The following is a 16,624-nucleotide window of genomic DNA, read 5'->3' on the forward strand; positions in this document are numbered from 1 at the left end:
TAATATTATACCTACCTAAAACCTACAGGAAATTGTACACTCGTTGAGTATTAATATTATATGACACTTTACTATAACCATCGCATCGGCATTGATTGATCGTAACGTCCTTAAAACGTATGATATCGTTTTAAATAATAGGTTCTTAATTAAAAGTATTCATTGTAAGCAAAAAATTACAATATCATTTTGTTATTAATTCACAAGTCATAAAAGTGATGAAATGTAATAATTTTGAATATGGATACAATACAATACAATATGTTTAAGTACTTCAATCGTTCGTATTGTTTATCGTCTATTTATTTTTATTTATTTATTGTATGACTACTAACTATTATACTCATTCAACACATAACATTATTACAGCAAAATAAATAATTGTTAATACAAGTATACGTATAACAAGTCATACAAATCATGTATAGTCAACAGATAATAATATAAACAAAAATAAAATAAATCATTACAACTTAATGTCTAATTTAAAGAGAGTATGTTGGGTAGCCTGCTCGCAGCCCTCCCTACATATGCTATCTTTTGGACACCAAAGTTCTAACAAACTGAAAAAAATCAACCAAAATAGCATATAACGAATACCATCACCTAGCTAATTCTCAGCATTACTGTTAAGTATTATTACTCTATCGTCTGTTAAAATATAATTACACGATCATTAAATTTATTTAATTGAAAATAGTTTATTGATGTCTAATGAATAAAAATATAAAATATGAAAAATATAATTATAATTTTACTAATGCTGTACACTTCATTATGTATACTTTTATAGTTTTATAAGCCGTTTTACGGTTACCTCAGGTATAGCCGGTCTGTGAAATTTATTTAAATAGTGCATTCCTTTTAAAATATAATATATTCATATTGTGCACTTGTATTATTGAAGTACGCTAAAGAGGCTATACCATATCCATACATATATATGTTATATTATGTATTTATGTCCATGACTTAAGTTTATTACGGCATGACTATCCAAAATTTCGAATGACATTATTTCTGTAATAATATTATGATAAGTTAACATTAATTTAATTAATGTAAATCAAATGCCTATACCAAAATCTGTAAGAATAATATCTATAAACATCATTCCTTGAATAGTAAATATTACCAAATATTGACACAAGTATATTTTAATAAAGTATGATGTAGTTTTAATTTATCATGCTATTCTATCCGACTTCACAGTTAAAACAGTTACTTATAAAGAAATATTATTATAATACAGATACAGATACGTCATGCTTATATTTATGAAAGAAACGACTAATTATTAATTTTATACTTTTTATTTATTTTTAAACCATAAAGCTTTTTTTCCATTTTTTTTTTTTTTGTAAAATGCTTTAAAATGTAATATTTACTTAACCTCATAAGTTTTTTATATATAAATTAAAAATATATATACCTAGTCATAATATTTTTTTATAAAAGTTTAAATTTGAAAATTATTTTCAAGTATTCAATTTCACGTTCTAAGCGGATCAATGAATTGATTTTACAATATTGTATATTTATTATTTTTATTTTTGGATGTTTCTAGTTAAATTTTATAGTCACAATGTTATTTAACAAGCATAATTCGAAATCTCAAAAATTACAAATTCTTTTTTGTTACAAATTCATAAAACAATTTTGCTTATAGAATTATACCTAAGATTTGAAAATTTAATATAATAAGGTTCTTATAAGTTTTAAAACTCCTATAAAAAACAAAATTTTACGTGAAAGTCAAATTAATTATTCATGAACGTTTATTTAAGGTTAAGCTTTTTACAGAAATGGATATTCTCCCATATAATAATTATTTCTTCATTAACGTTTTTTGTTTTTTGTTATAATTCAAAAACGACTAACCGTAACAAAATATTTCAACTCTTTTTAAAATATATGAGAAATAGTTTACGCTTTATTTTTCTATAAATGTCAATAAAATATAAAACCTTACTTAAAGTGGTGAAAATTCTTAAAATTGTAATACAAGTTCCCATATAGGTAAGTTGTTTTCATATGTTTTCATAAAATTATTAAAAATACGTACAGGTACTATTTTATTTTGTAAGAATTTGAAGTTAAAATTTTTACAAAATTCGTCATAATTACGAAATGTATAAACTACAAATATTTTGTACAGTAAACAATTAATAAAACCTTCAATTCGTATGACTGAGGTACCTATAACAATACAATAAAAAGTTTTTCATAGGACATAGGTAGTTTTTACTGGAACTAAAAATCTAAAAAAAAATACAAACAAAATTATTTTTTTTATATTTATTTGTGTCTTAACGAAATTACGCATTTTAACGATAAATATTGATCTTAATTATTTTATTATAATTCATAATTTTTATGTACCTATATTTTATTGTAAATTTTACTATACGCAATGATATTTTTAAAATATCCTTGTATCGATTTATACCTAGTTTGATTTTAAGACGTTATCTATTTAGAGTTTAAACTATAAACCTTTCATACTATTGTATGATATTTGCAGCTAAGTATTGCTAATTCATAAGTTAATCACAATAATTATAAAATTTAATAAATATTATATTTTTGGAAAAAAATTAATAAACCTGCTCAAAGACTAAAAGAAAAATAAATGACAATAATATCAAAAAATATTTTATAAATATAGTTAATACCAAATAGATCTCCATTAAGAATCGTTTTTTGTATACAATAATTTATCATTAAATTCAAATTTAATACATTCATTACACTGACTTGCTAGATACTTGATGTACAGTATCACGAAACTCATCACTTGTCTATTATTTTTAAAATATTTATTTAACAATTTAAAAGTTTGTAGAAATGTTTTTAATTTATTATTGTTGTATTTAAAAATATATTAATCGTAGAAACTTGAAACATTTTATTGATTTATAAATAATTATAATTTTCTGTACTCAATAAAATCTAAAAATATTTATGTTACATTAAATTTATTTATATGCATTTGAAAATTTGAATTTGTTTTAGTTTTTATTTTAAAAAATGTGTTTATAAAAATTATTTGATTCAATGTTCAGTCAAAGATCTTGAATATCTAATATTTTATTTGTAATTATTTAGTATTTCACATAAGTTGTTCTTATTCCAATTCAAAAATATTAAAAATAAATTGACACAATGTTTGTATTTTGTTTTATACACACAATGACATTTTTTAAATATTTAGATTAATTTTCAACTATTATCTATATTATCTTATTACACAATAAACCTATTTACATCACGGGTCTGTTATAAGTCAGTGTTTACTTAAAGGTCAATATCAATAATCTATATACTTTATATATAGTATATACTATATATATTATAATATATCATATAATAGGGCCACTAGGAGTCCTGTGGCGGTGCCAGATATCTTTTATTCGGCAATACCGGGCGAAAATGTTTTCTGATGAGGCATTTATGTATAGCTACTCGATCACCCATTATTTTGTTTATTACCATATTTTCAGGGAAGTATTGCTAATAATGTTTTAGGTATACTAAATACATTTTTCTAAATAAATAATCAAAAAATATACCTAATGTATTATTATCACAAATGTATTACAGTAAGACTTCAAATTTCCTCAGGTTTCTTTTATTTGTATGTAACAATACATAACTTTTTATTTTTTAATGTATGGAATTTTAGAAAGTGTGCCGCTAGTATTTACTCTTTTAAGTATATTTATTTCTAAATGTGCAAAAAAGCATATTTAATTTTAATATAACAGTCAAACTTAAAATAATATAACTTAAGTCTAAAAACTCTTTAAAGTAATTAATATTATTTTATATATTAAAAATAATTTACAATTTCTTTATTTACTTACATATTTTTAAAATTAACTTTTAGTGGGGGCACTCGCCCACCCTGGCCTCCGTATAGCCCCGGCCCTAGGACCGATTGGCTTCACTTTTTTTAAATGTTTATAATAATGTGTTCGTTATAATGTGTTTAGTGGTTACGGAAAGAAACATTAGAAAACTTGTCCAAAAAATTTAAAAATTTGTGAAAAACTGAAACAACGTTTGTCGTGTTAACTAGTATAATATGATATAAACATTAAAGATACCTACAATACTATAATAATTAAACATTAATAAATAATAATATAATAAATACAATGTTTATATCTGTTGATTTCATTAGCACATTATTTTAGTTTTGTATAGAATCATTTATCATTGAATTCAAATTTAACACTTCTATTGCAGTGACCTAGTCAATAACGAAGTACACTTAACACCTATTATACATCAGACCAGTTATAATCTTTTGCTCACTTTTTAATTTTTAATTATTGTGCATTGCGCGCATTATGTTTTCATTATGGAATACATGTACCTACAACCCTATAGATTTTATAATACTACAGGAAATTAAAACTTCAAATTCGTTATTTGAAATATGTTTGGGAATGTATCAGCGGTTATGTCTTTGTAATTTTAGACACCCTATATCACGAACTATAATTATTATTTTAATTTCCAAGATGACGTAGTAATGATTTTTTGTTGTGACTTTATTATGATTGATAAGATCAATCCTTGACTGCCCAAGGTTATGTAATACGTTCACATTATATTCCTATATACATAAATATATATAGAGGGAGAGAGAGAGAGAGAGAAAGAGAGAGAGATAAATATATTTTTAGTTAATAACCCCATACTTTGGACTTTTTTCTTAATTTATAACTTTTAGAACATGATCATATTCAAGAAATGTATATTTGCTGACTGGTACAATATTGTGGGCGATCAAGATTAAATAGTTATTACTTATTACATAATATTGTACTTGAGTACTTCTATACTCAATAATTCTGTCGAACCAATAAAGGTATTTGCTAAAAAGCTAGTATTTACGGTTTTTTATCTAAGATTAGCCTTAAATTTAAAATTTAACAATATAACAATATAGCTATATCACATTATTAATTATATACACAATAAGACTAAGAAATTCACTAGAATTAAAAACGGTTTTATTAATCACTGCATGACAATAGTTTATCATAAGCTTATTATTTATTTACCTATTTTTTTAAAATGGATTATGATATATAATTAATTATGATCATTAAAATAAAAATTTAACATAATCCAAACTACTGTATTTATAATGTATAAGTATTAATAATTAACGTTCCTATATACATATATAAAAAAATTTTAACATATGATATTAATATACCTGTCACTTAAAATATAACGATTATATATTTTACACCATTTTATCAAATCATTTAATATAAAAAGAAAAAAAATGTACCTATTATTATTTTTAACGAAATTCGTCAAAATTGTAAAAAATTGGAAACTATTTTTAGTTAGAAATTTACAACAAAATTTCGTTTGATATTCTTATTTTGAAAATGTGAAACAAAATTCCTCATTAGTATTTCATACTGTAACCATAAAATCTAAAAAAATACTAAGAAAATTAAGTATAGATACTTTAGATTCTAATTAGGACGAAATTACTTATTTTAACGATGAATAACAATATTAATTATTTTGTTATATAATTCGAAAAAATTATTCGTAGTAATTTAGAACTTTTAAATATATTATAAATTTTACTATACGAAATGACATTTTTGATTTATTTTACAATAATATTATCTATTTATATTTATATTTTTATAGTTCTGTGTTATTTACAAAAAGGTTTTATTAAATTTTGAGTTACATAATTTGATATAATATAAATAATATAAAATAAATGCAATACATATTATTATAATAATTAAATACTAATAATATAATAAATAATGTAATATTTTCGAAAAAAATTATATCAACCTACCTTAATACTTAAAGTAAAACAAATGACAAACTTTAATAGCTATTAAAAAAATATGTCACGAAATATATTTAGTGATATAAACTGACGAACCGTCTCCGCTTAGAATCGATATTCGTGTAGGTACAATGATGTATCATTGAATTCAAATGTATAGCACCCATAATAGAAACACACTCGAAAATTAATGTAGAGCAAAACGGTATCCACAAGCCCACCATCCTTTTAAATCCAAATGTTTTATTGCTACTATTTTTCACTAAATTATTCTTTAGATTCTTAAGTCTAAATATAGTCAACTGCTAGTATGAAATTCGGGTTTTGTGTATCAAAATTTTCAGAAAAATATTCTGCTTCAGGATATGAAATTAAAAATTTATAATAATATGTAATGTCAACAGGGAAAAAAAATATTTTTAATACTAATAATTTTCTAGATAATAGCATTTTCTCTGTTAAAATAATCACTCTATATAATATATGTAAGTATATACTAATTCGATACATTTTATGTATCTGAGACATATATACGAAATACTTATATCACCTCACAACTAATATGTGAAGTCCAATGTACATTTAACTATTTTATAACTTCTCTTTAAAAACGATAATAAGATGTCAAAGTCTTCAATTGTATTTTCATTAAAAACTAATCAGTAAGTGTATATAATTTACGTTAACAGTATAACATATAATATTTAAAAAAATGATTTGATTTAAATTACATCATTATTACTGTCTGTATATCATGGAGGTCATAATAAAAAAATAACTTAAAACAATTTTTCGATTTTAACTACCTATTTAAGAGAATTTAAATTATATTATTCCAATATTAAATATAGATAATAATATATTTATTTAGTTATAGTTGCAACTGTATAGTATCAATATAAATTTTAATACGTAAACGGTTTACGGTAAACCTTATAATACATACAATATCAACATGAAACTCTTTTCGTCACAACTCCTAAAATATAATAATAAGTTTGCTCTGGCATCATATTTCAGTTATGATAGATATAAATGCATATGACAAATAATATAAATATACTATTAAATACATGTAATCGAAACAATGTTGAAATTGCTTCCTTTTTATAAAAATAGCTATTTATTGTTTTCTAAAAAGCATAAATAATTATATGGGTTTTTAAATAATTTAGTGATTTTCTCAAAAACAAAATGTACCTACTTATCTACATTTACAAAATTAGTATAAACACTAGGTAACACAATTATTTTTATATAGGTAAAGCTATTATATGTATAATATTATATTCATGTACGAAAATCTTAATACAATTATGTAAAATTATTATTTTTGCAATTTAATTATAAGGCATTAGATTTAATTTAAAATAGACATATGTTTATTCATTATAATTAATATTAATCGTTGATTAATTGTCTATATATTATTCAATCAAAATAATATAGTTTATAAATATCGACTATCATTGGTAAAAATCAACAATTCTAATAAAAACTGTACCTATACAATTTATATACAACGACAAATCAATTTTTTCAGTTATATAAATTAAACAATTAAAATGATAAAGAAAATTATTTTAATTTTAATTAAATTTAAACATTATAAAATTGTAATAGAGGATTATAAGATACGTAACATTAAAGTTTGTATTTAATTGTATTGTTGATTTTTACAGTAATATAATTTAAGAATAATGTTTTATAATTATTTATTTTATAATTAATCAAAATAATTACATAACTATAAAAGAAAATACTAATATAAATTTTAAATCTGACAATAGTCAACAAACTATAAATGCAGTTTCCGACAAGTAGTGCGTTTAACATATATAATTTTAATGACAAATTGTTAATTGATTATTATACATAGCACATTTCTATAGTTACTACTAATACTAATTACTTAGTAATACTACTGTAATGCATCTATATTTATACGCATGTATTATTGTAAACCTGTATATATATATATATATATTATGTTAACATTCGTAACACAAGATAATTCTTCTGAAAATAAATATTCAATATTTTAAAGTATATTCTTAATTTAAGTATTATATATTTTTTTAAATAAATAAAAGGTAGGTAAATGGATGTAAACGACTGCATACATTGAAATTTCCAACTAAATTTACTTTAGCAATTTGGCATGCCGCGGAAATTGGTCAATTTAATAAAAACAAGTATTTTGCACACATTAAAATTAAAGTTAACAACTTGCTATTGGTTCATGTTTGTGCGTTAACAAAAAGCGCCACGCCATCAATTAAAATCAAAAGAATGATTAAATTTCATATATGCTAGGCCCCTGCTAATTCATATGATAAGGTCGTGGACAAATTCCTATAATATTCTTGCGTAAATAAGGCCTGGACTGGGTAATATATTTTAAATTCTGAGTGGGGCAATTTAATGTATTGATTTTATAATGATGTAGTGTTTATTTTATTTTTAATCAGTATACATGATAAGTAGTCGATAAAATATTTCGATTTTCAACTTTGATAGTGCACTTTCACGTTTTGGATAGAAAATTGGATCTAGTTTGAACTATAAAGATGAAGAAATTACGTTAGGTTTTATAAGCTTTGAATATAGGTAATTATAGGTATAACTAATATACTTATAACCTAAAGTAGTTATCAATTACATATGAGGCATGATGGATTTACATATAAATATAATACATAAACATCTTTAAGGTTTAATTAACGATTTATCAACAAAAATATCCTATATATAATATTATAATAGATGAGTCATGGGCCGGTATAAACGGGTAGAACACGATTGCGTATGAAATTTTATACGTTGTCAAATTTATTAATTTTACCATATATACCTAATAAATATTCAGTATAATATGTACACTTCTATAACAATCGATATAAAATAATAAAATATACCTAATGAGAATAACTAATTAATATTAAAATAATTAGTAAATAAATAAAATCGTCAATAAATTATTTTAAAATACCTAAATTTTAATTCACTCTGACATCTATAACATATACTACTTATGGATTTTATACTCACCATCGTAAGCCTTCATAATATTTTGAATTCTATTAGTCTTTTTTTTGCCAATTTTTTGATTTTAATTTGGTTCATGTTTATGTTCACCAATAATACTTACAACTGAAGTTTTATGAGCGTCACCATTATAACTATGCGTCTATGCTTGCGTAACACGTTTTTATTGTATAAAGCTATTTATGCATTCCGTACTTAAGTGTTCTTACATGCCTATATTTATTATTATTCAAAAGAACTAAAAGTTTCTCTTTTTCAGATTCGATAAGTTTTATTTTATTTTTTCATATTATTACACATTACACACGTGTTAAGATCAACGATGAACTGAAAGTCAGAAAAATATCGAAAATAACGAGATGTTGTTGTGTCTAATATATTTGAAATCATACATCTGATAGCATAAACAATAAGCGTAGGTAATAAAAGGTAAATGATTATAAAAAAAAAACGCAGTGTCTATAAATTACTTTTAGTTCACTCGTGTAGTCTATATAGTATATACTGATATGAAAATTGGCAACAACGCTTAATACTTCGTACACAATTGTGTAGTAGTTAAAAATTCGTACGTAAAATCGTACGCAATAGACAATATAGTGTAGCTTAAATAAGTATCACCGATAACGAACGTACGCAATCGTGTTTTAACCGTATAAACCTATATATATATATATATACTGTACCTTTTTAACTGGGATTTTGCATTGATAATACTTAAATTAATTGTAAAAACCTAACTTCTAATACTTAGATTTTAGAATTAGGAAGTTTAATTGATATCATAATTACATTCACTTTTGAATGTCTTTTAAAACGCAGTATATAAACGATGTGTTTGGCCACGTGTTACATATTTACATTGTGTGTATCTATTAACTATAATTTCTATAATATCGGTGGGGCCTAGTTGTTATGTATTATATAATAATTAATTATTTATGATACATTTATATCATATAATAGTTTGGTTGCTGTCGTCACTGCAGCCACTACCTGTGTACTGCTAGTTCCAAAGCCGTTTTTTTCTCACTATTATGCCTATTCAGTGCGGATAGCAGACAGCGGGGGCATGTAGAACACCATCACTCTGTTCGTCAACGGCTTGGGCGTATTTATATACATATGATATGTCTCATAATAGTGACGTATAATATATGTTATATTAACGTGTGTGATGTGTGTTAGAGTGTATAGCGATGATGCTCTAGATGAATTCATCTCGCGAGCCGCGTCCTTCACGACGCTACTGCCTATACATCCGAGGGTTGTGCATTGTTGTCGGATGTAGACGTGCATAATGAGTGTTGGATTGAAATGTTCTTCTTATGTTATGTATAATACAGTTGTGTGTTTTGTTCGGATCCCGTGCGTAGGAGTTTCGTCTATACTTATACATCAAAACATAGATACACGTTATAATAATAATGTGAAAACGGATTTATACAATATACACATAAATATATGTATGTATGTATGTATATATATGTTTATATCTCATGTTAAATGTGTATCTAACTGCTATATATATAAATATATATAATATATTCTACACTAGGTAAAGTATTGCTTCTGTAGTTGTTTCCATTTTGATGAAATCTCGGGCCTAGGTATAAATTGAGTCCACGATAATTTGTGTAGATCTTGTAAGTGGTAAATTGAATCCTGACTATAAACATACACTTACCTATCTAGCTGTTGGGCTCATAGAAAAGTTTAAACACAGCAAAAAGTCGTTTTTTTTTTAAATTTTTTTTTTTGTTTGCCATTTTAATGACTTAAAGAAGTTGACGAATGTCTTGTAGAAAATAGTATGGCCATCGCCATACAACCAAATTGCAAGAAAATACAGTTATTTCGCAATTATATACTTGCCACTTATATCTCACCTAAAACTATATTTCCCCCAAATATTTGGTCTAAACTTGGAGCTACCACTGTGCGTACATCATATAATTATGATTTTATAAATTATATATTCTGTATTAAACCGACGTATAAATCCTCGTGGGACACCCTAATGAATAACTGATGGATAATCATTCTGGTGTGGCGTTATTCATTCATTAAAATCGATATATATATATATATATATTATAAATAAAAATAAAAATATAATATATAATATACATAATAATAATTGTAATAATATAAATTATATCATTATATTATATAGAGTGTAACAGGAGTACAGGACTATTTAACAAATATAGTAACATTTGTAATGGAAGTTAGTCAAATAGTCTTGTTACACCTTATATAATATAGCTTAGGTACTTAGTGCCTAGCTACTTGTAACCTATCTATGTATAATGTTTGCGCCGGATAATCATTTAAAAATCAATTATTTAATTGTAGGTACCTCCTACCTATCTATACTTCATTATTCTTACTTAAAACACAAAATAAATAATACATAAAATGAAATCATAATGATGATTATTTTTATAACATTATAGGTATACGTACATATTAATATAATTTGTATTTTACATTATGCCTTATGGCTTATTGGTTACAATAGAATATGATATTGTAATATAATCTATACAATGCCGTACCTTTTATTTTATGTATTACAATTTTATATTCTACAAGTATAAAATAACCCAATTCCTATCTCTATTAATAAGATTATTGTAGCTGTGACGTTACTTTTTAAAGTAATTTTCAATTTCAAGAGAAAATATATTTCAGCCCACCCCCACCCCCTAAGAAAGACACAGGTCATACCTATGCCATTGAATCTATAAACCTGTTATAATGACAAAAATACATTATTATTTAGTATTTACATATTATTATATAATGCTATATATTTAGGAGCTCTATAAATATATTAAATATTAAACAATTATTAAACATGCCTAAGTATTTATAATATTATAAATTATCTTAACTATATTGTCTATATTAAATATACATATTAACATTATACATAGGTATATATTATTATAATAATCTTAAATATTGTATACCTATGACTGAAGTATTGAATACAATTAGTTTATTATTATAATTTAAAATAACTCTATAGATTACAAATAAAACAGTAGCTGCGATGGTTTAGGAGTTTTATAAATTGTTTTGCTTATATTATTATGATGGCTTATTTATTATGCAGTAATAATAATAATAATAATAATAATAAATAAATAATAAATATTATAATGATAATGAATCTAAATAGCTATAATTGGTATAGGGCATATTGGTATATACTATCTATTACCTATTTACGGCTATACGTTATACCTAATATATAGATGTGATGCATCATTGCATCAAAAATATGATATCATGTATAGTATACCTAGTATACCCAATAAGTCGTAAAGTGAATGTTTCTTTAACACGTGTCGAAGTTAAATACATATAATATTAAGTCATTAGTCAAAAAACTTTATGGGTTATTATACGACCTAAATAATACATGACTAAAAGTAGTACTATATGGTATTCCTAAACATAAATATTAAATAATAAAATGTGCTTTAAGATTTTTATCGGTCGACTATTAAAATAGTGTAAAATATTCGCGTGTGTTGATTCCTATACATACATACAAGTTGTATGATACAACATATATTTATACAGGTACATCATAGACCATACTGCTATTGTCTAATAGTGAGAAATATACAAAATAAGTAGTAACTTGAAACTAGTTATTAAAATCAGTTATTAATTTATTATATTATTAGAACTGGACGGAGGTCAAACTCTAAAACTATTTTTTCATTTTATTATAATAGATATTATAACACACACATATATTATATATTCTTTCTACTTCCAGCGTGTGTCAGCATGCACATATTATACCTAATGGCATATGCAATGTTGTGCATCATGATTATAGTTAACTTTAACGAAACACGTGTGTATATATATATATATCAATGAGTTAACATCAATATACTTACATTTCGAATCATAATAGATATAATTTAATTTTGTTTCCTACAATCATTGGGGCAGATTAGCTATAACTATACATAACACACCGTTGCTTGCCTGCGGTACCGATATTTTAATACACCATACACGTGTTACTATTATATAGTTATATGGATACGAGCACCTATCCATATAATATTGACAATATGTATAACTATTAGAATTACCCACACTTTATCTCATAGTTTCAAACCAGTAGGTTAGGTTAGGTTTGGTTGGGTAGCTGTTTTCTTTTGAAACGTGAACCGATTTCAGCAATAGTACCTAATATTCTATAACTATTGGACGCGTTTTGCAGGATTCGTAAATATACACTTACTGACTGCTAGTAAAACACTCGCAATACCTATTTTAGCCATAGTATAGCCAATGTATAATGTTTTGTACTACTATTATCATATAACTATATTATTATTGTTGTTAATAATATGATTATTTTCATTGTTAATACCTAACCTAACAACCAGGCGCGTGCTCGTAACGGGATTTCATTTTCACGGAAAAGCGGTTTAATGACCGCTGCAGTATGCTGCAGTATAAGTACTGACTAAATTAAAAACGGTTAAATAATAATTATAACTAAAAAACAATCCATGTTGTTGCTGTATTTACAGTGCAATAGTCCTTTTAATAGGTCCATTATATATTATTTTCGCAACAAACAAATTTCCAAAAACCTTTTTCATACGAATTGCGTCCAATGTAAATTGTAAATAGATTACTTTAATTCGCATTTAAGACAGACTTATCTCACTGTGCAATGGGAGTTACACAGCATTGTTGTAATATTGTTTTTATATCACATAAAACACAACCAATTAAACATCAGTGCGATGTTCCATATATAATTGTTTAATAAAAATAAACTTTTATATGTCAATAAATAACATTACCTATGTGTTAATCATGGAATAGTGTAATACTGCAGAAGCGATATATTACATTGTAGCTAAATTACAATGTTTCATTTTTTCTATAAAAATACAAAATAGCTATTAATATATATATATATAATATAGATGTTGCATTTTACGACTCGCATTGCAGTGTTATATATTATTTTACAATAAAACATCGGTACAACATCGAAGCGAAGATTAATTGCACAGTGGGTTAGGAGTGTTATGTAGGACCGTCAACAGCAACATTAAAAATTATATTGCTAGTGGTGTATAGGTTGAAAATATTGTTTTTCATCGTTAATTCTTTAAACTAATAGAAAAAATTAAGTAAAGTACTTCACTAAAACCTAACGTCAGGTTACTCTATTATTATATTATAACGTTATTATAATATTATTGATGGATCGGTGAAAATTTGAATGATACAGTTTTGATATCAATCAAAACGTGTTAATTCATTCACGTCATTAATATTATTTTTGAATTTTTTTCTACATTATCTGAATTCAGGGATGCAATTAGTACAAGCCGTAAAGGAAACCCGGAATGCAATTATCGTACGCCACTGATCGCACTTGTTATACCGGGAGTCAGCTAGGACGCAATTCGTATATGCGCAGCCACGATATATTTTATAATATCGTCCTACACCGGAGCTGCACACAGTGTTTTAGTATTTTACGTCACTATCAGTGGCGGTTCCAGGATTTTTTTTCCTGCAGGCAGGAAAGGTAGGCCCACAAAAAATTAAAAATGAGTATATTATAATGTCTAAGGTTAGGCCAGTAGCAGGGCCACTGGTAGGGCCAGGCATTTTCAAGTAGGGCCATGACCCTACCTTGCCCGTCCCCGGCGCCGCCACTGGACTCACCATTACGACTCCTCCTAATAGTTGACAAAGTTAAATTCGGAGTTATTGTGCTTACTTCAATATAAAGCAGTACATTTCGAATCAGACGAAAAACGCTGTGTATAATTATTATGTTAACAATGTACGGCGTGCGTAGCGGGCATTAGTATTATAATAATAATATTATATGCTAAAGGTTACTACCTCCTACCCATCACTGGACCGACGACGACAATATTATTATTATTATTTCTGGGCGTCGTCGTGAACTGTGTGACGGCGCGGTGACACACGACGCCCCGCCCATCCGGTATCCAGCGACAAATGACATCGGTCGTACGGGGCCGTCCGGCCGCTGTGTGGGGACGCCGCCGTCGCAGCAGCAGCAGCAGCAGCAGCAGCAGCGACACCACGGCCGCACTGACACACCGGCCGCCGCCGCCGCATCGCATCGTCTCGTTGCTCTCCGCACGGCCCACACGACGTCACCGCTGCCGCCGTTGTCGTCCGCGTCTCTGTGTGTGCCCGTTTGCGCGCGCGTCCTTGTGTGTGTGAGTGTCAGCAACTAGCCGCCACTGTGAACCGCGCGCAGCAGTCACACACCGCTTCAGTACGCGGTCCGCCGTCTGTTGTGTTCGGCCGCACGTCGTTACAACGCGTCGTCGTTACCGCCGCCTACGCCGCCGCCGCCGCCGCTTGTTTTTCCGTTGTCACGCATTATTTTTCCACAGTGCGTTTCCTCCTCCGTCTTCTCAAAGAAAAACAATAATATTATCGTCGGTACTCGCGTCCGTCATTGTGTATTTAATTCGTTATTTATATACCATACGACAGTTATTACTGTGCGGTATTCGAAGAAAATACAATTTTTGAATGTAAAGTTAATTTGTTACGTTAAAAAAAAAATTGTTCGTGTTTCGGTCAAAAGTGTGTTTTACTCCGACGCCGTGTCACTTGTTGTATTAATACCTAAGCCCGCCTATCCACGCTAATGCAAATCGTCCGACATCGACCACCCTCGCTAATGTCGCGAAACGGTTAATAGATAAAATAATAATTAGGTCCAATTTTGAGTTTTCGCCAGTGATATTCCATTCGAATTCCGCGCGCGTGTTCTGATTTCGACTGTTTGATGGTTATACACGGAGCCGCCACGGGAATCGCTCCAGCCGACATTCATCGGACCACTGAATCGTTATTCAATACCGGTTAGTATAAAGCATTTGCATATGAGCCATACCCGATACCTATATTCTATAATATATTTATAAGTGCGAATGGTGCGATAGATACGATTATGTACTGCACTACTGCAGGTCTGTAAGAACGCCTATGTATAACCTAGTGTATAATAGATTAGAATACTAGCTATATATAATAGCTATAGTGCATCGTACAGATTTAATGTTATTTATTAGCTGATATAGGTACACATTTTTATATATTATATTATAAAATTAATTTATTATGATATTATTATTTTGATTTATTAAAATTTTACTACATATCTCGACCGTATACTTCATTGTAACAGTAGGTAGGTATATATGTGTTTATATTTTGACAAAGTACGCCCGCGGGCTAATTGGGCTAATTTTAATACCGGTATAGGCATCGGTTTAATACCTATAACTATCAGACACCGGTAATTATTAATTACTTTGTATAATATACCTGCACACGTTTGTAACATATATATATTATAAAACAAGCGAATTTTTTTATTCAATACCAATATTAGACAACACGGAATTTCAACTTCTCGCGGTATCTATAAAAATACATAATATTAATATATTACAATCACTAAAAACTAAATAGTACCTACATTTCCCTATATTTACTTATAGATAGATTTATATAGATTTTTTTTTCGTGTTTGAACCGACAGATTTATATAGATATAGAATTTACAATAATAGGTATATATATAATAAGAGAAGTATTGGCATATTGATTGTTGACCTGTGTGTTTTTTTTTCCTCGTATTTCAAACACTTCTGTTCCACCTTTATCTATACC

The 16,624-nt window shown here is 26.8% G+C and overlaps 1 protein-coding gene across 2 annotated transcripts in view; it reads left to right on the forward strand.

Moving 5' to 3' along the window:
* Positions 1–15,059: 15,059 nt before the first annotated feature.
* LOC113560320 (zinc finger protein basonuclin-2-like) overlaps positions 15,060–16,624 on the forward strand; it is an 81,543-nt gene continuing 79,978 nt past the window's right edge. For both annotated transcript variants that reach the window (XM_026966104.1, XM_026966106.1), the window contains exon 1: positions 15,060–15,810. In XM_026966104.1, coding sequence (XP_026821905.1) covers positions 15,735–15,810 — 76 coding nt within the window. In that variant the 5' untranslated portion in view covers positions 15,060–15,734. The remainder of the gene's footprint in view (positions 15,811–16,624) is intronic.

Source organism: Rhopalosiphum maidis, chromosome 4 (genome assembly GCF_003676215.2).
Source record: "Rhopalosiphum maidis isolate BTI-1 chromosome 4, ASM367621v3, whole genome shotgun sequence".
NCBI lineage: Eukaryota > Metazoa > Arthropoda > Insecta > Hemiptera > Aphididae > Rhopalosiphum > Rhopalosiphum maidis.